General features: G+C 37.7%; 2 protein-coding genes across 3 annotated transcripts in view; both read right to left on the bottom strand.

Annotated features, from left to right (window-relative positions):
• The window catches only part of LOC141763209 (OX-2 membrane glycoprotein-like), a 58957-nt gene extending 44072 nt beyond the window's left edge, over positions 1 to 14885 (bottom strand). Inside the window, exon 1 of the mRNA XM_074627689.1 lies at positions 14813 to 14885. The gene's annotated coding sequence lies outside the window, so the exon portion shown is untranslated. The remainder of the gene's footprint in view (positions 1 to 14812) is intronic.
• LOC141763211 (OX-2 membrane glycoprotein-like) lies at positions 10987 to 21581 on the bottom strand. Of its 2 annotated transcripts, none has more exons than XM_074627696.1 (5): positions 21519 to 21581; positions 20947 to 21285; positions 20594 to 20866; positions 11263 to 11356; positions 10987 to 11049 (listed from the first exon to the last, which is right to left on the bottom strand). In XM_074627696.1, exons 1-5 carry the CDS (start codon positions 21571 to 21573, stop codon positions 11025 to 11027), a joined length of 786 nt encoding a protein of 261 aa, XP_074483797.1. In that variant the 5' UTR covers positions 21574 to 21581; the 3' UTR covers positions 10987 to 11024. The 2 variants fall into 2 exon arrangements, with proteins under 2 accessions (XP_074483797.1, XP_074483796.1); XM_074627695.1 differs by lacking the exons at positions 20594 to 20866; positions 20947 to 21285; positions 21519 to 21581 and adding exons at positions 11540 to 11812; positions 11901 to 12239; positions 12472 to 12566.
• Positions 21582 to 23531: the final 1950 nt, after the last annotated feature.

Genomic DNA, 23531 nt, shown 5'->3' with positions numbered 1-23531 from the left:
AAAACAAACAAAAACATGTAGTGAACAAAAGTTAAATCACTTATAACATTAAAACATCATTGCTTTAATAACCAAACAAGTACAAATTAATATATGGAACGAATCAGAGAATAAATTATTAAAAACACATCAACTAATAGTAACACACATACAGTAGAATCTTTACTACAGTTAATGTGCATCAGAGGTTCATTGAGAAATAAATAACTTGAGAACACAAACATCAAACATTAAAGCGCAAAGAAAAGTGCAACACATTTATATATTATGTCTATTTTGTAATATATTGTGAAGAAATTATCACTACATATGTAGCTAGATATAAATATGCTGGATTTGGAATAAAACAATCACCTGATTGCTTCACACAACTTTCACAATAAATTAATTCATAAGTAGATTTAAACATATTTAAATTTTTAGTACAGGTCACTGATACAGATATATGAGTTTATTATAAGAGTATTCTAAAAAAAAAAGTGCATGTTATTATCAGTAAAACATTTATATCTTCATAGACAGGTCCTGGAGAGTTTCAACATAAAAAGTTAGACAAACTAATTTAGATATGTTGACATTCCTGGATTAAGTAAACCAACTAGTACCATTTCATGTTATTCCAAATCAAGTTTGCTGCAACTAAAAGACATCAAATTTACCAGCTGACAGATGAAAGTCCACAAAGACAAAGTGAGCTCCCTGTGCTCTCTGTGCTACAGGTAATGTGAGACTGGAGCAGGAGAACTGAACTGTTTCCAGTTTCCTGCTGCTGATTTTCAGCCCCTGATCTGTCTGAACAGCCTCAACTCTCCTGCAGTACATGAGAGGAAAGCAGGACCTCTAGTGGCCATGTTGTGCACCTGCTGCTAAAAATATGCAGCAGACATTCAATGCAAACTCTGTTAGTGTTTCAACTCCTACTCTATATTCTTTTATCTTCATATGAAGTTTATATTCTAAGTATAAAGAGCAGCAGCAAAGGATGCTTCATCTGGATGCAACAGAGAATTAAAACTATCACCTAAATTATATTTCAAAATCAAAACTACTGATCTGCTGGAATCAATGAACTGGTGCAGACATGTTCTCTGTGTTGTGGCACTAACAGTCTTGTAGGTTATTCTGTGGTACTAATTAGTTGACTGAGTTAAAGAAATAATTTTCTTCTTCCTTTCAGAGATGATGGTTTTGGGCGGTTGTAGTTTCCATTTCTCCCAGTAGGCGTCTGTGGCCGCAGCTCGTTCAGTTCTGTCTTTAAAGGTGTTTTGAACCTTCAGATAAAAACAAGATATTAGTCAGTTTTCAAATCATTCAGAACAACAGTGATGTGGATAAACATGCAGACTGTGAATACACAATGTATCGCAAGTTGGTAGCCTGCTTCACCTCCAACATCTCCCATTTGGATTCCTCCAATTCAGTCTGATTATCAAGCTAGTTGGTAGGTAGGAAAGTGAAGCCCCCAAATAGACAGAGTGAAGACGGATTAAAGAGGACCTATTGTGCTCATTTTCAGGTGCATACTTGTATTTCGGGTTTCTACTAGAACATTTTTACATATTTTAAAGTTCAAAAAACACTTTATTTTTCTCATACCGGCTGTGCTGCAGCACCTCTCCACCCCTCCCTCCCAAAAAGCCCAGTCTGCTCGGATTGGTCAGCTGGTCCACTCTGTTGTGATTGGTCAACCGAACCAAACTCTTTGGACTCCGCTCCAACTCCGCTCTAACCAGATTTGTTTGAGAGCGAGCCAAACTAGCTGTTATGCAAACGTGTTACTTGGTGACATCACCACGTTACGGAAGAAAAGGCGGGACTTCAAGCGAGGTGTTTCAGGCAGTTCAGGAGCAGTGTTTCTCTCTTTGGCGTGGACTTTGGGCATTGTAACTTTGCAGACATTTTACATGCACAAAAAACTATATAACACACTAAAGGAAAAAGCACAAAAGCATAATAGCTCCTCTTTAAATCATTTTTGGAAAGAAGCATAAATATGTACAAGTGTAAAATGAATAAATTGACTCACTCATCAGTGTCTTTGATTGCTTTTTGTGGTGTCTTGTTGTCCTCAGAGTCCCTGTCTGACAGACTGAAGGATTTAAGAAAAGTCAAAGATTTATTTTTGGGTTTTGTCTGAAAAGATCTCAATCAATCATGAGCATAATAACAGCAGTATTATAACAAGGCAGGTGTTCAGTGCTTGAAGTGGAAAAACACAAGTGTCAGTACTCTCTTATTCTCATGTTGGCATGTGTATTATTTTTTTAAGCATGTTATACTGTCAGTCATAATCAGCTGTGATTATTATACCTGGGCTGTGCATCTTCCATAGTAGGCCTATAATACTCCAATAATATTCCAACTGGAACATTATAGGGTTAAGGTGGTGTGTTTAGTGTTAATAGTTGAAGTGTTTTCCTGTTATTTGTAGCCTATAGTAGGGTATCATTCAGGTTTTTGGAGCAGTACCCCGGTCAAGATGCTCCCCCCCTCCCAAAAAGCCCAGTCTGCTCTGATTGGTCAGCTGGTCCACTCTGTTGTGATTGGTCAACCGGACCAAACTCTTCGGACTCCGCTCCAGCTCCACTCTAACTAGCTTTGTTTGAGGGCGTGCCAAACTAGCTGTTATGCAAACGTGTGACTTCAAGCGAGGCTTTTCAGGCTGTTCTCTCTTTGGTGTGGACTTTGGGCTTTTTAACTTTGCAGACATTTTACATGCACAAAAATAATACTCAAAAGCATAATAGGTCCTCTTTAAACAATTTTTGCAAAGAGGCATAATTATGTACAAGTGAAAAATGAATAAATTGACTCACTCATCAGTGTCTTTGATTGCTTTTTGTGATGTCTCGTTGTCCTCAGAGTCCCAGTGTGACTGACTGAAGGATTTAAGAAAAGTCAAAGATTTATTTATGGGTTTTGTCTGAAAAGATCTCAATCAATTATGAGCATAATAACTGTGAGACAGCAGTATTATAACAAGACAGGTGTTCAGTGCTTCTTGAAGTGGAAAAACATAAGTGTCAGTACTCTCTTATTCTCATGTTGGCGTGTGTATCGGCCGTTATCAGCAATCTGTTGCGACTATTCCTATTTATTCATTATTTCTTTAAAGGGACTGTTTGTAACTTCTTACACTTGCACTCTTATAAATCATTGCGGGTTCCAAAACAAACTACACAGAAGCACCAAAACCACAAAGTTATATCTAGTGAAGCCCGTCTTGCAAAACAGTGTCAACTAATCCTGCTCCAGCCCCGGACCACAGCCAGAAGACACAGGTGAGACTGTAACCCTGGTCTCCAGGGCCGGAGTCGACACTGCACTCTGCTCCTCTGCTCCTCTGCTCCTCTGCTCCTCTGCCTGCCTTCCCTCACACACTGCGCTCGTTCTCACTTGCTCCACCTCTCACGTGCATGCGCGCACACTACACACTGCAGAAGAGTTACGTTATTGTCTCTGACCAAAACTCCGATGTCTCCCCTGTTTCTTCTGAACACAGTCGGGAGGCTGAAGCAGGAAACACAGTATCAGCATTGATTCATGGAGAGACCTTCGTCTGGTCAGCTAACATTACTGCCAAGCAGCTGAAATATAGAGTGGTATTGTCCATTTAGCTGATGTGTGTCGCCTCACTGTTTTGACCGATGCTCGTTCATGTCTATGTAGAGTGAGCACAATTGCGAGCGCGAGCAACAGGACGCTGACTTTCGTTGACTTAACAGCCACAGGTGTCGCTGTCAACAAGCAGTTTCTGATTCTTAAAAACAGTCCCTTTAAGCATGTTATACTGTGTCAGTCATAATCAGCTGTGATTATTATACCTGGGCTGTGCATCTTCCATAGTAGGCCTATAATACTCCAATAATATTCCAACTGGAACATTATAGGGTTAAGGTGGTGTGTTTTGTATATTTACCCGTGGTGTTAATCGTTAAAGTGCTTTCCTATGTTATTTGTAACCTATAGTAGGGTATCATTCAGGTTTTTGGAGCAGTGTCCCAGTCAGGATGCCACCCCCTCCCAAAAAGCCCAGTCTGCTCTGATTGGTCAACCGAACCAAACTCTTTGGACTCCGCTCCAGCTCCGCTCTAACTGGCTTTGTTTGACGGTGTGCCAAACGAGCCGTTATGCAAACGTGTTACTTGGTGACATCACAATGTTACGGAAGAAAAGGCGGGACTTCAAACAAGGCGTTTCAGGCAGTTCAGGGGCAGTGTTTCTCTCTTTGGCGTGGGCTTTGGGTTTTGTAACTTTGCAGACATCTTACATGCACAAAAAACTATATAACACACTAAAGTAAAAAGCACAAAAGCATAATAGGTCCCCTTTAAATCATTTTTGCAAAAAAAAAAAGAATAAATTGACTCACTCATCAGTGTCTTTGATTGCTTTTTGTGGTGTGTTCTTCTTCTCGTCCCAGTGTGACCGACTGAAGGATTTAAGAAAAGTCAAAGATGAATTTGTGGGTTTTATCTGAAAAGATCTCAATCAATCATGAGCAAAATAACTGTGAGACAGCGGTATTATAAAAAGACAGGTGTTCAGGGCTTCTTGAAGTGAAAAACATAAGTACCATTACTCTCTTATTCACATGTCTCACAGTAATAAATTTATATTTACCGGTTCCGATGTTTCCGTGTAAGCAGGGTGATGACGACTGCAGCAACACAAACACAAACCACGAACACGATGATCATGTTGGTGAAATCTGTAAGAAAAGAGGGAAATTATTAGTGACACTCATTCATAAAGCAACTACAGATAACATGGTATTATTGATCTGAGACCACCTAAAGGTAAAATTACAGAAATCCTCAGTTATTAGATCCAGATTCCTCATCAAAACCTGGAAAATAAAAACAACAGACATGAGCTATAGAGTATTTATGAACCAGGACGTTTGGAAGTGTTTCTTACCATCAGCAGATGACTGTTTGACCTCAGGAATCATCATAGACACCTCTATCTGAGGACCAGAGAGCACTCTCACTGCACATCCAACCCGTGTGCTGTTGCCATGGAGACCAGACAGCCCAGCTGTAGTGGTGACAGTGACTGTGCCGTTGGTGTTGGTGACGCTGGTAGAGTTGTAGTGAGGGACAGTCAGTGTTACTGTGGGAGCAGGTCGAGCTGTGGCTGAGCAGGACACAACTGTTGATTCTCTGACGTGAAGAAAGGGTCCATGCAGCTCTGCAAAGATGACATATTGAAACGATAAAACATTACAGAGACCATAGAGAGTTATGGAAATGTCTCTAATAAGACAGCAGGTACTCACCATAGAGCTGCAGACAGGTTGTAGCATTGTAAGCACCTTCAGAGAAGGTGTTAAACAAACAGCGATAGCACCCTTCATCCTCCTCCATCACCCTCCTGATAACTATGGAGGTGTTTTGCAGTCCAGCATATTTAAACTCCATTTTATCTCTAAAGTCAGGATTCACTTTTTGACCAGAGTCTTTGCGGCTAGCAGCAAGGTTCTTCTCCCCCTCAGGTAAAATCTTCAGCCATGTGACTGTCTCAACATCTGTAGATTGCATCAGGTGACAGTATAAGCAGGCTTCGTCTCCTACAGCTGCATCCACAGTGTGCTGGGTTTCTATCAGAGCTGTTAGACCTGCAGGAGACACAACTCATATAAATTATTATAAGATACACCATAGAAATCAATTCAAGACATGTTTAAAATGTGATCAGAAATCTGTCTGTATTATAACCATGCACACCCATTAGACACTGAATGTATGTACAGTATATAGTAGCCTATTGTTATGATGACCCGTTAGGTCCACTCATTGCCACACCATGTTCTTTAAATATTCAGTTTTCTCTTTAATCTGACTTAATTTACTTTGTTTAAATATAGAAAATATATTTTGTTAAACTTTCAAAATGATAAAATATGAATTAACCAATGCAAAAGTATTAACAAAGCGCAATGAAGCAGTTGCCATAAAAAATAAACATACTGTAGTCACACAGCTACGCTTGCAGTTACTTACAGAACTGACATAATAAAACATGTAGTGAACATAAATTATAACATTAAAACATCCTTGCTTTATTAACCAAACAACTATAAATTAATATGTGTAACGAATCAGAGAATAAATGATTAAAAACACATCAACTATACTACTATGATATAAATAATGAATTAACCAATGCAAAATCATTAGCCACCGAAACGATGCGTAATTACGCAGCAACAACAGACTAAACATGCAGGAATCACACAGCTATGCTTTCAGATTATCAGAATAATAAATGACATAACGGCTAGACCTTTATAACATTGCTGTATCATCTCTTTCTCACCTTTCTGAAAGACTCCCAACACACAAAGGAAATGTATAACTGCACGGTGCGCCATCCTGATACTGTACTGAATCTACCGCCAAAACTACATAAAGGGAAAGTTTGAATAAAGTCTTCCTCCCTGTAATGATACATCCAGGCAGCAGACCAATCAGGGAGAAGGAAGGACACCTCAATCAATCAATCATTAACAGACTCCTGTTCAGCTACTCAGTACACTGAACTATGATTCAACAGTTGTTTCTAATATCCTGGAAGATATGTAGCTAAATTATTAGTCTATATTTATCCATTAGGTGTTATTAATTCTAAGGTCTCAGGTCTTTCTGACAGGTGAAGAGGAAGATAAAAGGTTTATGTACACTAGTCTCATATATTTTCTCATAATTTATATATTTTGGAGGGAAGATGGACTTTGTTTCTGTGTCCCATGATATATATTTACAGATAATTAAATGGCCCTAGAACTATCCATATTTATACATACACATATATACACACATATAATGTATATACAAACATAGATACATACATATAAACACATATACTGTATACATATATATATAAACATATATATATAAATAAATATATATACAAATATACACACACTTATGTTATTATTATATAGTTATATATATATACATATAAACACACATATATATACACCCACACACACAGATACTGTATATATGTAGCGTATTTGAGACACACCACAAAATCACCACAACTTTCTTTGGGGTCTTTTTTTACTGTAGTGCTGTAATGATACAACATGTGACAGGGACTGCATCAGTTCACAACTTCTCCTCAGACTACTGTGAGGGAAACATAAAATAACAATGTAAAATAAATGCAAAATAAACTAATTATGCTCTGCCTCACATGTCAATGCAATTACAGGGTAAACACAGTGACTCCACGCATGTACACACACATTAGTTTTATGCAAATCCCACAAGAAACTACATTACCCATAATGCCACGGGTCAGGAGGCGCGACTCTTAAACCAGCGGCGGCACTTCAAACGAACACAGTAGGCAACAATGCGATGCTAACTCTGCAATAACTTTAAAACACCTTGCAGTACAGACTTCCACTTTATACATTACAACTGTCTTCTATCATTCTTTCAGAATATAGTCACGGTATCGTGAATTGACACTGAAATGACATTTAGAAACGTGATTCTCCGTCAACATACCTGTTTCTGTATCAGGTCCAAACACACACTGACAGACACCTTCTCACATCTCGCATGTACCACAGTTCAACTGAGGGGTTCAACAATGAAAATACCAACATACTTACATGAAAATAAAGGATAGATTATATATTACCCCTTTTGTTTGTGTTGACAACAATCTCACGACATTGTTAAGATTAATCTAGCATAATCATTCAATATTAAATAAAATTGTAAGAGTACTAGAAATCCGTACCCCCCTCTCATCATTGGCAAATGGAATATCCCCTTTTTGAGACAATACCATTTCACACAGTTTAAGGGGAGTTAAAGTTAGCTGGAATACCAAAACACACCATTACATATATAAAACAAACAAAAACATGTAGTGAACAAAAGTTAAATCACTTATAACATTAAAACATCATTGCTTTAATAACCAAACAAGTACAAATTAATATATGGAACGAATCAGAGAATAAATTATTAAAAACACATCAACTAATAGTAACACACATACAGTAGAATCTTTACTACAGTTAATGTGCATCAGAGGTTCATTGAGAAATAAATAACTTGAGAACACAAACATCAAACATTAAAGCGCAAAGAAAAGTGCAACACATTTATATATTATGTCTATTTTGTAATATATTGTGAAGAAATTATCACTACATATGTAGCTAGATATAAATATGCTGGATTTGGAATAAAACAATCATCTGATTGCTTCACACAACTTTCACAATAAATTAATTCATAAGTAGATTTAAACATATTTAAATTTTTAGTACAGGTCACTGATACAGATATATGAGTTTATTATAAGAGTATTCTAAAAAAAAAAGTGCATGTTATTATCAGTAAAACATTTATATCTTCATAGACAGGTCCTGGAGAGTTTCAACATAAAAAGTTAGACAAACTAATTTAGATATGTTGACATTCCTGGATTAAGTAAACCAACTAGTACCATTTCATGTTATTCCAAATCAAGTTTGCTGCAACTAAAAGACATCAAATTTACCAGCTGACAGATGAAAGTCCACAAAGACAAAGTGAGCTCCCTGTGCTCTCTGTGCTACAGGTAATGTGAGACTGGAGCAGGAGAACTGAACTGTTTCCAGTTTCCTGCTGCTGATTTTCAGCCCCTGATCTGTCTGAACAGCCTCAACTCTCCTGCAGTACATGAGAGGAAAGCAGGACCTCTAGTGGCCATGTTGTGCACCTGCTGCTAAAAATATGCAGCAGACATTCAATGCAAACTCTGTTAGTGTTTCAACTCCTACTCTATATTCTTTTATCTTCATATGAAGTTTATATTCTAAGTATAAAGAGCAGCAGCAGAAAATGTATTTAAAAAGACGTACAAAACAAAGGATGCTTCATCTGGATGCAACAGTGAATTAAAACTATCACCTAAATTATATTTCAAAATCAAAACTACTGATCTGCTGGAATCAATGAACTGGTGTAGACATGTTCTCTGTGTTGTGGCACTAACAGTCTTGTGGGTTATTCTGTGGTACTAATTAGTTGAGTTAAAAAAATGATTTTCTTCTTCCTTTCAGAGATGATGGTTTGGGTGGTTGCGTTTTTTATTTCTCCCAGTAGGCGTCCGTGGCCGCAGCTCGTTCAGTTGTCTTTAAAGGTGTTTTGAACATTCAGATAAAAACAAGATATTAGTCAGTTTCCAAATCATTCAGAACAACAGTGATGTGGATAAACATGCAGACTGTGAATACACAATGTATCTCAAGTTGGTAGCCTGGTTCACCTCCAACATCTCCCATTTGGATTCCTCCAATTCAGTCTGATTATCAAGCTAGTTGGTAGGTAGGAAAGTGAAGCCCCCGAATAGACAGAGGGAACACGGATTAAAGAGGACCTATTGTGTTCATTTTCAGGTGCATACTTGTATTTTGGGTTTCTACTAGAATATGTTTACATATTTTAAAGTTCAAAAAACTCTTTATTTTTCTCATACCGGCTGTGCTGCAGCACCTCTTTACACCCTCTGTCTGAAACGCTCTGTTTGAGCCCCCCCCCCTCCCAAAAAGCCCAGTCTGCTCTGATTGGTCAGCTGGTCCACTCTGTTGTGATTGGTCAACCGAACCAAACTCTTTGGACTTCGCTCTAGTTCCACTCTAACTAGCTTTGTTTGAGGGCGTGCCAAACAAGCCGTTATGCAAACGTGTTACGTGGTGACATCCCCATGTTACGGAAGAGAAGGCGGGACTTCTGTTATAACCCGGCTCTTAGGTTGCAACAAAAATGGGAGTGGAGACGAGGTAAATGCAAAAAGTAACAAAGTTTATTACAAAACACTAATTCATGAATAAATGTAAAGATCAGTATCAGTAGTCAGTGGTGTAGGAGTGCATGGATGCGTGTGTGTGTGGGTGCATGGAGAAAAAGAATAGCCGCGCCGCGATGTCCACACAAATGGAGTGATGTCATCATGTCCCCGCCTCAACCAGAGCCTGCAAAAAAACAAAGAGACCAGCGAGCCAACACACACCTAGTGGGGGGGAGGGGTCGTCACACTCCCCCCCATCAAAAAAGGAGTTCCAATAAGAACACCGCAACCGCTATTCACTAAATCAACTACAAAACAATTTACTTTACCCACGATTGATGTTTTTCATTTGTAATATCATTTCTAAACTATAGTTGTAACACTATACTTAAAACTATATCAAAATCCATACTGACCGTTTGTAGTTTATTCCCCAGCAGCCAACCAACCTCCGTCCCGCCCACTCAGCAACTCCGGCGCCTGAAGAAGCATTTAAGGTGACAGAACCTGGACATAGCAGACCAGAGGGGTTAACAATTCAGTCAGACAAATATTTAAGAGCTAGGCGCTCTAGATAAGGCATCGGCCACAACATTATCAGAGCCTTTGATGTGGCGAATGTCCAAACAATAAGATTGCAAATACAACATCCATCGCATCAACCTGCGATTTGGGCAATGTACTGAGTGCAAAAAAGTTATGGGATTATGATCTGTGTACGCAACCAGAGGAACACTAGAGCCTACATAAACATCAAAATGCTGTAAGGCCCAGATGAGTGCCAGGGTCTCTTTCTCAATCACCGAGTAGTTCAACTGAAATGAGTTCAACTTTTTTGAGTAGAAACTCACGGGACGATCCACACCACTACCATCCGTCTGGAACAGCACCGCCCTTGCCCCCACATCACTTGCATCCACCTGCAGTTTGAAAGGTTGATCCATGCAAGGAGCACCTCCAGCAGGTAAACACACTTCAACGAGGCATTTCAGGCAGTTCAGGAGCAGTGTTTCTCTCTTTGGCGTGGGCTTTGGGCTTTGTACCTTTGCAGACCTTTGACATGCACAAAAAACTATATAACACACTAAAGTAAAAAGCACAAAAGCATAATAGGTCCCCTTTAAATAATTTTTGCAAAGAAGCATAAATATGTACAAGTGAAAAATGAATAAATTGACTCACTCATCAGTGTCTTTGATTTCTTTTTGTGGTGTCTTGTTCTACTCAGAGTCCCTGTGTGACAGACTGAAGGATTTAAGAAAAGTCAAAGATTAATTTGTGGGTTTTGTCTGAAAAGATCTCAATCAATCATGAGCATAATAACTGTGAGACAGCAGTATTATAACAAGACAGGTGTTCAGTGCTTCTTGAAGTGAAAAATATAAGTGCCAGTACTCTCTTATTCACATGTCTCACACTAATAAGTTTATAATAAATATAATAAATAATAATAAATACCGGTTCCGATGTTTCCGTGTAAGCAGGGTGATGACGACTGCAGCAACAACAAAAACACAGGCCACAACCACGGACACGATGATCAGAGTGAAATCTGTAAGAAAAGAGGGAAATTAGTGACACTCATTCATAAAGCAACTACAGATCAAATGGTGTTATTGATCTGAGACCACCTAAAGGTAAAATTACAGAAATCCTCACTGTTAATAGATCCAGATTCCAACAGACCTGAACTATAGTGTATTTATGAATCAGGATGTTTGGAAGTGTTTCTCACCATCATCAGACGACTGTTTGACCTCAGGAATCATCATAGACACCTCTATCTGAGGACCAGAGAGCACTCTCACTGCACATCCAACCTGTGTGCTTTTGCCATGTAGACCAGACAGCCCAGCTGTAGCGGTGACAGTGACTGTGCCGTTGGTGTTGGTGACACTGGTAGAGTTGTAGTGAGGGACAGTCAGTGTTACTGTGGGAGCAGGTCGAGCTGTGGCTGAGCAGGACACAACTGTTGATTCTGTGACGTGAAGAAAGGGTCCATGCAGCTCTGCAAAGATAAAATATTTAAATGATAAAACATTACAGAGACCATAGAGAGTTATGGAAATGTCTCTTATAACACAGCAGGTTATCACCATAGAGCTTCAGGCAGGTTGTAGCAATGAGAGCACCTTCAGAGAAGGTGTTAAACATACAGCGATAGCACCCTTCATCCTCCTCCATCACCCTCCTGATAACTATGGAGGTGTTCTGCAGTCCAGCATCTTTAAACTCCAGCTTACTCTGAAAACCAGCAAGCACTCTTTCACCAAATCGTTCACTGTAAGTAGCCATGTTCTTCTCTCCCTCTGGTAAAATCTTCTGCCATGTGACTTGCAGAACATCTCTAGGTTGCATCAGGTGACAGTATAAGCAGGCTTCGTCTCCTACAGCTGCATCCACAGTGTGCTGGGTTTCTATCAGAGCTGTTAGACCTGCAGGAGATGACAGCTAAACATTGTATTAGGATGTATTTTTCTCTTTGCAAAACATGATATAAATAATGAATAAATGCAAAATCATTAGCCGCCAAAACGATGCGTAATTACGCAGCAACAACAGACAATAAACATGCAGGAATCACACAGCTGCGCTTTCAGATTATCAGAATAATAAATGACATAATGGCTAGACCTTTATAACATTGCTGTATCATCTCTTTCTCACCTTTCTGAAAGACTCCCAACACACAAAGGAAATGTATAACTGCACGGTGCGCCATCCTGATACTGTACTGAATCTACCGCCAAAACTACATAAAGGGAAAGTTTGAATAAAGTCTTCCTCCCTGTAAGGTACATCCAGGCAGCAGACCAATCAGGGAGAAGGAAGGACACCTCAATCAATCAATCATTAACAGACTCCTGTTCAGCTACTCATTACACTGAACTAATGATTCAACAGTTGTTTCTAATATCCTAGAAGATATATAGCTAAATTATTAGTCTATATTTATCCATTAGGTGTTATTAATTCTAAGGTCTCAGGTCTTTCTGACAGGTGAAGAGGAAGATTAAAGGTTTATGTACACTAGTCTCATATATTGTCACATAATTTATATATTTTGGAGGGAAGATGGACTTTGTTTCTGTGTACCATGATATATATTTACAGATAATTAAATGGCCCTAGAACTATAAACATATATATATAAATAAATATATATACATATATACACACTTGTTATTATTATATAGTTACATATAAACATATAAACACATATATATACATCCACACACACAGATATATACTGTATATATATATATATATATATACAATGTATATATTATTATTTTCAGATTATATATATATATATATATATATATATATATATATATATATATATATATATATATATATATATATAATTATACACACTGTATATATGTAGCGTATTTGGGACACCACAAAATCACCACGGCTTTTTTTTGGGTCTTTTTTTACTGTAGTGCTGTAATGATACAACATGTGACAGGGACTGCATCAGTTCACAACTTCTCCTCAGACTACTGTGAGGGAAACATAAAATAACAATGTAAAATAAATGCAAAATAAAGTAAATATGCGCTGCCTCACATGTCAATGCAATTACAGGGTGAACAGTGACTCCACGAATGTACACACACAACATTAGAAGAGTAACGACACACACATTAGTTTTATGCAAATCCCACAAGAAACTACATTACCCATAATGCCACGGGTCAGGAGGCGCGACTCTTAAACCAGCGGCGGCACTTCAAACGAACACAGTAGGCAACAATGCGATGCTAACTCTGCAATAACTTTAAAACACCTTGCAGTACAGACTTCCACTTTATACATTACAACTGTCTTCTATCATTCTTTCAGAATATAGTCACGGTATCGTGAATTAACACTGAAATGACATTTAGAAACGTAATTCTCCGTCAACATAACTGTTTCTGTATCAGGTCCAAACACACACTGACAGACACCTTCTCACATCTCGCATGTACCACAGTTCAACAGAGGGGTTCAACAATGAAAATACCAAAATACTTACATGAAAATAAAGGATAAATTATATATTACCCCTTTTGTTTGTGTTGAAAACAATCGCACGACATTGTTAAGATTAATCTAATTCAATCATTCAATATTAAATAAAATTGTAAGAGTACTAGAAATCCGTACCCCCCTCTCATCATTGGCAAATGAAATATCCCCTTTTTGAGACGATACCATTTCACACACAGTGTAAGGGGAGTTAAAATTAGCTGGAATACCAAAACACACCAATACATATATAAAACAAACAAAAACATGTAGTGAACATAAGTGAAATCACTTATAATATTAAAACAGCATTGCTTTAATAACCAAACAAGTACAAATTAATATATGGAACGAATCAGAGAATAAATTATTAAAAACACATAAACGATTAGAAACTCCTTGTACACTACAGATTATTAATCCAGTGTTTGACAGGGATGAGTTAAAACAATATTAACACACTTAATATAGTAAGATCTTTACTACAGTTACAGCCATAAATGTAATGTGCATCAGAGGTTCATTGAGAAATAAATAACATAAGAACACAAACATCAAACATTAAAGTGCAAAGAAAAGTGCAACACATTTATATATTATGTCTATTTTGTAATATATTGTGAATAAATTATCGCTACATATATAGCTAGATATAAATATGCTGTATTTGAAATAAAACAATCACCTGATTGCTTCACACAACTTTCACAATTAATTAATTCATAAGTAGATTTAAACATATTTACATTTTTAGTATAGGTCACTGATAAAGGTATGATTTTATTATAAGAGTATTCTTAAAAAAAAAAAGTGCATGTTATTATCAGTAAAACATCTATATCTTCAGACAGGTCCTGGAGAGTTTCACCATAAAAAGTTAGACAAACTAATTTAGATATGTTGACATTCCTGGATTAAGTAAACCAACTACTACCATTTCAAGATATTCCAAATCAAGTATGCTGCAACTAAAAGACATCAAACTTACCAGCTGACAGATGAAAGTCCACAAAGACAAAGTGAGCTCCCTGTGCTTGAGCTGCTCTCTGTGCTACAGGTAATGTGAGACTGGAGCAGGAGAATCCATGCTTCAGAGATTTAACTACGACTGAACTGTTTCCAGTTTCCTGCTGTTGACTTTCAGAAAATGTATATATAAAGACGTACAAAACAAAGGATGCTTCATCTGGATGCAACAGTGAATTAAATCCATCACCTAAATTAAATTTCAAAATCAAAACTACTGATCTGCTGGAATCAATGAACTGGTGCAGACATGTTCTCTGTGTTGTGGCATTAATAGTCTTGTGGGTTATTCTGTGGAACTAATTAGTTAACTGAGTTCAAATCATTTTCTTCTTCATTTCAGAGATGATGGTTTTGGGTTGTCGTGGTTTTTATCTTTCTCAGTAGACGTCTGTAGCCGCAGCTCGTTCTCTTCCTTCATTAAGTGTTTTGAACCTTCGGATAAAAACAAGATATTATTCAGTTTCCAAATCATTCAGAACAACAGTGATGTGGATAAACATGCACACTATGAATACACAATGTATCGTAAGTTGGTAGCCTGGTTCACCTCCAACATCTCCCATTTGATCAGTGATTCCTCCAAAAAGTCTGATTATCAAGCTAGATACATGATAGGTACGTTCAGCCTTCATTTGGTAAAGAGGACCTATTGTGGTCAGTTTCAGGTGCATACTTGTATTTTAGGTTTCTACTAGAACATGTTTACAAGCTTTAAAGTTCAAAACACGCTTTATTTTTCCTCATACCGTCTGTGCTGCAACACCTCTTTTCACCCTCTGTCTGAAACGCTCTGTTTGAGCTCCTGCCCCCTTCCCAAAAAAAGCCCAGTCTGCTCTGATTGGTCAGCCGGCCCACTGTTGTGATTGGTCAACCAAACCAAACTCTTTGGACTCCCCTCCAGCTCCACTCAATCTAGATTTGTTTGACAGCGTGCCAAACTAGCCGTTATGCAAACGTATTACTTGGTGACATCACCACGTTACGGAAGAAAAGGCCGGAATTCGAACAAGGTGTTTCAGGCAGTTCAGGAGTAGTGTTACTCCCTTTGGCGTGGACTTTGGGCTTTGTAACTTTGCATACTATATAACACAAACTATATAACACACTAAAGCAGAGAGGAAAAGCACAAAAGCATAATAGGTCCTCTTTAAATCATTTTTGCAAAGAACCAATGTAGGATAAATACGTATAAGTGAAAAATGAATAAATTGACTCACTCATGAGTGTCTTTGATTGCTTTTTGTGGTGTGTTCTTCTTCTCATAGTCCCTGTGTGAACGACTGAAGGATTTAAGAAAAGTCAAAGATGTATTTGTGGGTTTTGTCTGAAAAGATCTCAATCAATCATGAGCATAATAACTGTTATACAGCAGTGTTATAACAAGACAGGTGTTCAGTGCTTCTTGAAGTGAAAAAACATAAGTGCCAGTTCTCTCTTATTCACATGTCTCACAGTAATAAGTTTATAATTACCAGTTCCGATGTTTCCGTATAAGTAGGGTGATGACGACTGCAGCAACAACACAAACACAAACCACGAACAACACGATGATCAGAATGAAATCTGTAAGAAAAGATGGAAATTAGTGACACTCATTCATAAAGCAACTACAGATCAAATGGTATTATTGATCTGAGGCCACCTAAAGGTAAAAGGTAAAAATAAATCCTCACTGTTATTAGATCCAGATTCCTCATCAAAACCTGGAAGATAAAAACAATAGACATGAGCTATAGAGCATTTATTAATCAGGATGTTTGGAAGTGTTTCTCACCATCATCAGACGACTGTTTGACCTCAGGAATCATCATAGACACCTCTATCTGAGGACCAGAGAGCACTCTCACTGCACATCCAACCTGTGTGCTGTTGCCATGGAGAGGAGACAGCCCAGCTGTAGTGGTGACGGTGACTGTGCCATTGGTGTTGGTGACACTGGTAGAGTTGTAGTGAGGGACAGTCAGTGTTACTGTGGGAGCAGGTCGAGCTGTGGCTGAGCAGGACACACCTGTTGATTCTCTGACGTGAAGAAAGGGTCCATGCAGCTCTGCAAAGATAAAATATTTGAATGTTAAACATTACAGAGACCATAGAGAGTTATGGAAATGACCCTTATAAAACATCAGGTTATCACCATAAAGCTGCAGGCAGGTTGTAGCAATGAGAGCACCTTCAGAGAAGGTGTTAAACATACAGCGATAGCATCCTTCATCCTCCTCCATCACCTTCCTGATAACTATGGAGCTGTTCTGCAGACCAGCATCTTTAAACTCCAGCTTACTCTGAAAACCAGCAAGCACTCTTTCACCAAATCGTTCACTGTAAGTAGCCATGTTCTTCTCCCCCTCTGGTAAAATCTTCTGCCATGTGACTTGCAGAACATCTCTAGGTTGCATCAGGTGACAGGTTAAGTAGGCCTCATCTCCTACAGCTGCCTCCACAGTGTGCTGGGTTTCTATCAGAGATGTTAGACCTGCAGGAGATGACAGTTCACACTGTGTTAGGATGTATTTTTCCCTTTGCAAACTATGATACAAATAATGAATTAACCAATGCAAACGCATTAACCGCCAAAACGATGTGCAACAGACAATGAACATGCAGGAATCACACAGCTGTGCTTTCAGATTATCAGAATAATAAATGACATAATGGCTAGACCTTTATAACATTGCTGTATCATCTCTTTCTCACCTTTCTGAAAGACTCCCAACACACAAAGGAAATGTATAACTGCACAGTGCGCCATCATCGTTCCATACTGTACTGAATCTACCGTCAAAACTTTAGAAAGCCAAAGTGAAAGTATCTGTAAGTACATCTGGGCTGCGGAACAAGGTCACCTGAACTCAAGCGGTTGCATGAATGTAGGTCTATCATTGACATGATGAACAGGTGCCACATGCACATTTAAAGAGGTTACTTTGCCAATCAAAACAGGAGGGATAAATCCTGCCTACATGAGTGTTGACTCAGCAGAGATCACATTAAATGAGAAAAGTTGATCTACAGGAGAACAGATTAAATATCTGAAAGCACTACAGAATACCTGAGAGCCTTACTGCATTATATTCCATTATATTTTTATATTTTGTCACCTTCCATCTGAATTTTGTGTTTTCCTTTACATAAATAAAAGACATTTTCACCATAAAAGGATGCAGAAAAATTCACCAGAACGCAGGACATTAAGTGTCTGATCCCCTAAAAACTTTACAGTAAAGTACAAAACTGCAAGAAAAGTGCAAAAATACCAACACACTTAGAATATATAATATACTGTATATATAATATATACAATTTTGAATAAAACCACCACCTGACTGCTTTACATAAATAGCTCTGATATGCTATGCAAAAAATTAATAGATTGAAATTTCTATTATATTTCTTGGAGAGACCTACTTGGCTTCTTGTGATCTTCTTCTTTCCAAATTTAAACCACATTTCTCTCTCTTTTCTCTTTTTCTCCAACAAGCACACTAGATGGTGCTATCACCTCACAGGACTCTTCCTTGTTTTAACTCTGAATGAGTTAACTCTCCAAAGTTCTGTCTTGGTTTTTGAACTTTGTTTCTGTGTCCCATGATGTATATTTACAGATAATTAAATGGCCCTAGAACTATCCATATGTCTACATACATACACATATAGATATACATATATACACATATAGTATATGTATACATATATGCACATATATATACACACACATACTGTATGTGTATATATGTGTATACTGTATATACTGTATGTCTACATACATACTGTATATACATATATAAACACATATACAAACACACGTATATGTTATTATTATATACTTATACACATACATATAAACACATATACACACACACACACACATATATATAACAAAAACATGTAGTGAACATAAGTGAAATCACTTATAACATTAAAACATCATTGCTTTAATAACCAAACAAATACAAATCAATATATGAAATGAATAAGAGAATAAATTATATTTATATTTATAAAATATATTTATTTTTTTATCTTCATATGAAGTTTATGTTCTAAATATTAAAAAAACTAAAAGTAGCAGCAGAAAATGTATATAAAAAAGGCGTACAAAACAAAGGATGCTTCATCTGGATGCAACAGTGAATTAAAACTATCACCTAAATTATATTTCAAAATCAAAACTACTGATCTGCTGGAATCAATGAACTGGTGCAGACATGTTCTCTGTGTTGTGGCACTAACAGTCTTGTGGGTTATTCTGTGGTACTAATTAGTTAACTGAGTTGAAAGATAACTTTTTTTCTTGCTTTCCCAGGTGATGCTTTTGGGCGGTCGTTGTTTTTATTTCTCTCAGTAGGCGTCCGTTGCCGCAGCTCGTTCTCTTCCTTCTTTAAAGGTGTTGTTCTTCAGATAAAAACAAGATATTAGTCCGTTTCCAAATCATTCAGAACAACAGTGATGAGGATAAACATGCAGACTATGAATACACAATGTATCTCAAGTTGGTAGCCTGGTTCACCTCCAACATCTCCCATTTGGATTCCTCCAATTCAGTCTGATTATCAAGCTAGTTGGTAGGTAGGAAAGTGAAGCCCCCAAATAGACAGAGTGAACACGGATTAAAGAGGACCTATTGTGCTCATTTTCAGGTGCATACTTGTATTTTGGGTTTCTACTAGAACATGTTTACATATTTTAAAGTTCAAAAAACGCTTTATTTTTCTCATACCGGCTGTGCTGAAGCACCTCTTTTCACCCTCTGTCTGAAACGCTCTGTTTGAGCTCCCCCCCCGTCCCAAAAAGCCCGATCTGCTCTGATTGGTCAGCTGGACCACTCTGTTGTGATTGGTCAACCGAACCAAACTCTTTGGACTTCGCTCTAGTTCCACTCTAACTAGCTTTGTTTGAGGGCGTACCAAACAAGCCGTTATGCAAACGTGTTACTTGGTGACATCCCCATGTTACGGAAGAGAAGGCGGGACTTCAACAAGGCGTTTCAGGCAGTTCAGGAGCAGTGTTTCTCTCTTTGGCGTGGGCTTTGGGCTTTGTACCTTTGCAGACCTTTTACATGCACAAAAAACTATATAACACACTAAAGGAGAGAGGAAAAGCACAAAAGCATAATAGGTCCCCTTTAAATAAGTTTTGCAAAGAAGCATAAATATGTACAAGTGAAAAATGAATAAATTGACTCACTCATCAGTGTCTTTGATTGCTTTTTGTGGTGTCTTGTTCTACTCAGAGTCCTTGTCTGACCGATTGAAGGATTTAAGAAAAGTCAAAGATTTATTTGTGGGTTTTGTCTGAAAAGATCTCAATCAATCATGAGCATAATAACTGTGAGACAGCGGTATTATAACAAGACAGGTGTTCAGGGCTTCTTGAAGTGGAAAACACAAGTGCCAGTACTCTCTTATTCACATGTCTCACAGTAATAAGTTTATAATTACCGGTTCCGATGTTTCCGTACAAGCAGGGCGATGACGACTGCAGCAACAACACAAACACAAACCACGAACACGATGATCATGTTGGTGAAATCTGTAAGAAAAGAGGGAAATTATTAGTGACACTCATTCATAAAGCAACTACAGATCACATGGTATTATTGATCTGAGACCACCTAAAGGTAAAATTATAGAAATCCTCACTGTTATTAGATCCAGATTCCGCATCAAAACCTGGAAGATAAAAACAACAGACATGAGCTATAGAGTATTTATGAATCAGGATGTTTGGAAGTGTTTCTCACCATCATCAGACGACTGTTTGACCTCAGGAATCATCATAGACACCTCTATCTGAGGACCAGAGAGCACTCTCACTGCACATCCAACCTGTGTGCTTTTTCCATGGAGACCAGACAGCCCAGCTGTAGTGGTGACAGTGACTGTGCCGTTGGTGTTGGTGACGCTGGTAGAGTTGTAGTGAGGGACAGTCAGTGTTACTGTGGGAGCAGGTCGAGCTGTGGCTGAGCAGGACACAACTGTTGATTCTGTGACGTGAAGAAAGGGTCCATGCAGCTCTGCAAAGATAAAATATGATAAAACATTACAGAGAAGACAGAGTTATAGATATGTCTCTAATAAGACAACAGGTTCTCACCATACAGCTGCAGGCAGGTTGTAGCAATGAGAGCACCTTCAGAGAAGGTGTTAAACAAACAGCGATAGCACCCTTCATCCTCCTCCATCACCCTCCTGATAACTATGGAGCTGTTCTGCAGTCCAGCATATCTAAACTCCAGTTTACTTTGAAAACCAGCATTCACTCTTTCACCAAATCGTTCACTGTAAGTAGCCATGTTCTTCTCCCCCTCTGGTAAAATCTTCTGCCATGTGACTTGCAGAACATCTCTAGGTTGCATCAGGCAACAGTTCAAGCAGGCTTCGTCTCCTACAGCTGCCTCCACAGTGTGCTGGGTTTCTATCAGAGCTGTTAGACCTGCAGGAGATGACAGCACACATTGTGTTAGGATGTATTTTTCTCTTTGCAAAATATGATATAAATAATGAATTAACCAATACAAAATCATTAGCCGCCAAAACGATGCGTAATTACGCAGCAACAACAGACTAAACATGCAGGAATCACACAGCTGCACTTTCAGATTATCAGAATAATAAATGACATAATGGCTAGACCTTTATAACATTGCTGCATCATCTCTTTCTCACCTTTCTGAAAGACTCCCAACACACAAAGGAAATGTCTAACTGCACGGTGCGCCATCCTGATACTGTACTGAATCTACCGCCAAAACTACATAAAGGGAAAGTTTGAATAAAGTCTTCCTCCCTGTAATGATACATCCAGGCAGCAGACCAATCAGGGAGAAGGAAGGACACCTCAATCAATCAATCATTAACAGACTGCTGTTCAGCTACTCAGTACACTGAACTAATGATTCAACAGTTGTGTCTAATATCATGGCAGAGATGTGGCTAAATTATTAGGCTATATTTATCCATTAGGTGTTATTAATTCTAAGGTCTCAGGTCTTTCTGACAGGTGAAGAGCAAGATAAAAGGTTTATGTACACTAGTCTCATATATTTTCACATAATTTATATATTTTGGAGGGAAGATGGACTTTGTTTCTGTGTCCCATGATATATATTTACAGATAATTAAATGGTCCTAGAACTATCCATATGTATACATACACATACTGTATATATACACACACATGTGTGTATATACACATATATGCACACACACACACACACACACATATATACTGTATGTGTGTATGTACATATATATGTTTGTATATGTATATATATGTATACATATATATATATATACTGTATACTGTATATACATATCAACACATATACTGTATACATACATATAAACACATATATACACCCACACTCACACACATATACATATATACTGTATATATAAAACAAACAAAACATGTAGTGAACATAAGTGAAATCACTTATAACATTAAAACATCATTGCTTTAATAACCAATCAAGTACAAATTAATATATGGAACGAATCAGAGAATAAATGAAAACACATCAACTATTAGAAACTCCTTGTACACAGTACACATTATTAATCCAGTGTTTGACAGGGATGAGTTAAAACAATATTAACACACTTAATATAGTAAGATCTTTACTACAGTTACAGCCATACAGTTAATGTGCATCAGCTTAACTGAGAAATAGAATGCTCTCATGCTCAAATAGAACATGAGAACACAAACATCAAACATTAAAGTGCAAAGAAAAGTGCAACACATTTTTATATTATGTCTATTTTGGAAGATATTATGAATAAATTATCGATACATATATAGCTAGATATAAATATGCTGGATTTGGAATAAAATAATCACTTGATTGCTTCACACACCTTTCACAATTAATTCATTCATAAGTAGATTTAAACATATTTAAATTTTTAGTACAGGTCACTGATACAGATATATGAGTTTATTATAAGAGTATTCTGAAAGAAAAAAGTTAAATGTTATTATCAGTAAAACATTTATATCTTCATAGACAGGTCCTGGAGAGTTTCAACATAAAAAGTTAGACAAACTAATTTAGATATGTTGACATTCCTGGATTAAGTAAACCAACTACTACCATTTCAAGTTATTCCAAATCAAGTTTGCTGCAACTAAAAGACATGAAACTTACCAGCTGACAGATGAAAGTCCACAAAGACAAAGTGAGCTCCCTGTGCTTGAGGTGCTCTCTGTGCTACAGGTAATGTGAGACTGGAGCAGGAGAATCCATGCTTCAGAGATTTAACTACGACTGAACTGTTTCCAGTTTCCTGCTGCTGACTTTCAGCCCCTGATCTGTCTGATCAGCCTCAACTCTACTGCAGTACATGAGAGGAAGGCAGGACCTCTAGTGGCCATGTTGTGCACCTTTTGCTAAAAATATGCAGCAGACATTCAATGCAAACTCTGTTAGTGTTTCAACTCCTACTCTATATTTTTGATCTTCATATGAAGTTTATAGTCTAAATATGAAAAAACAAAAAGCAGCAGCAGATAATGTATATATAAAGATGTACAAAACAAAGGATGCTTCATCTGGATGCAACAGTGAATTAAAACTATCACCTAAATTATATTTCAAAATCAAAACTACTGATCTGCTGGAATCAATGAACTGGTGCAGACATGTTCTCTGTGTTGTGGCACTAACAGTCTTATGG

The sequence above is a fragment of the Sebastes fasciatus genome, chromosome 24 (assembly GCF_043250625.1).
Source record: "Sebastes fasciatus isolate fSebFas1 chromosome 24, fSebFas1.pri, whole genome shotgun sequence".
Taxonomy (NCBI): domain Eukaryota; kingdom Metazoa; phylum Chordata; class Actinopteri; order Perciformes; family Sebastidae; genus Sebastes; species Sebastes fasciatus.
The sequence above is the reverse complement of the archived record's forward strand: the minus strand, read 5'-3'. Positions and strand labels throughout refer to the sequence as shown.

Excerpts from the sequence above, each read along its gene's own strand:
- LOC141763211 (XM_074627696.1), bottom strand. The coding sequence starts at position 21,573 with ATGGCGCACCGTGCAGTTAGACATTTCCTTTGTGTGTTGGGAGTCTTT. Across the intron at positions 11,357-20,593 it reads CAAACAGTCGTCTGATGATG|ATTTCACTCTGATCATCGTG; the intron begins GTGAGAAACACT and ends CTTTTCTTACAG. Across the intron at positions 11,050-11,262 it reads ACACGGAAACATCGGAACCG|TCTGTCACACAGGGACTCTG; the intron begins GTATTTATTATT and ends TAAATCCTTCAG.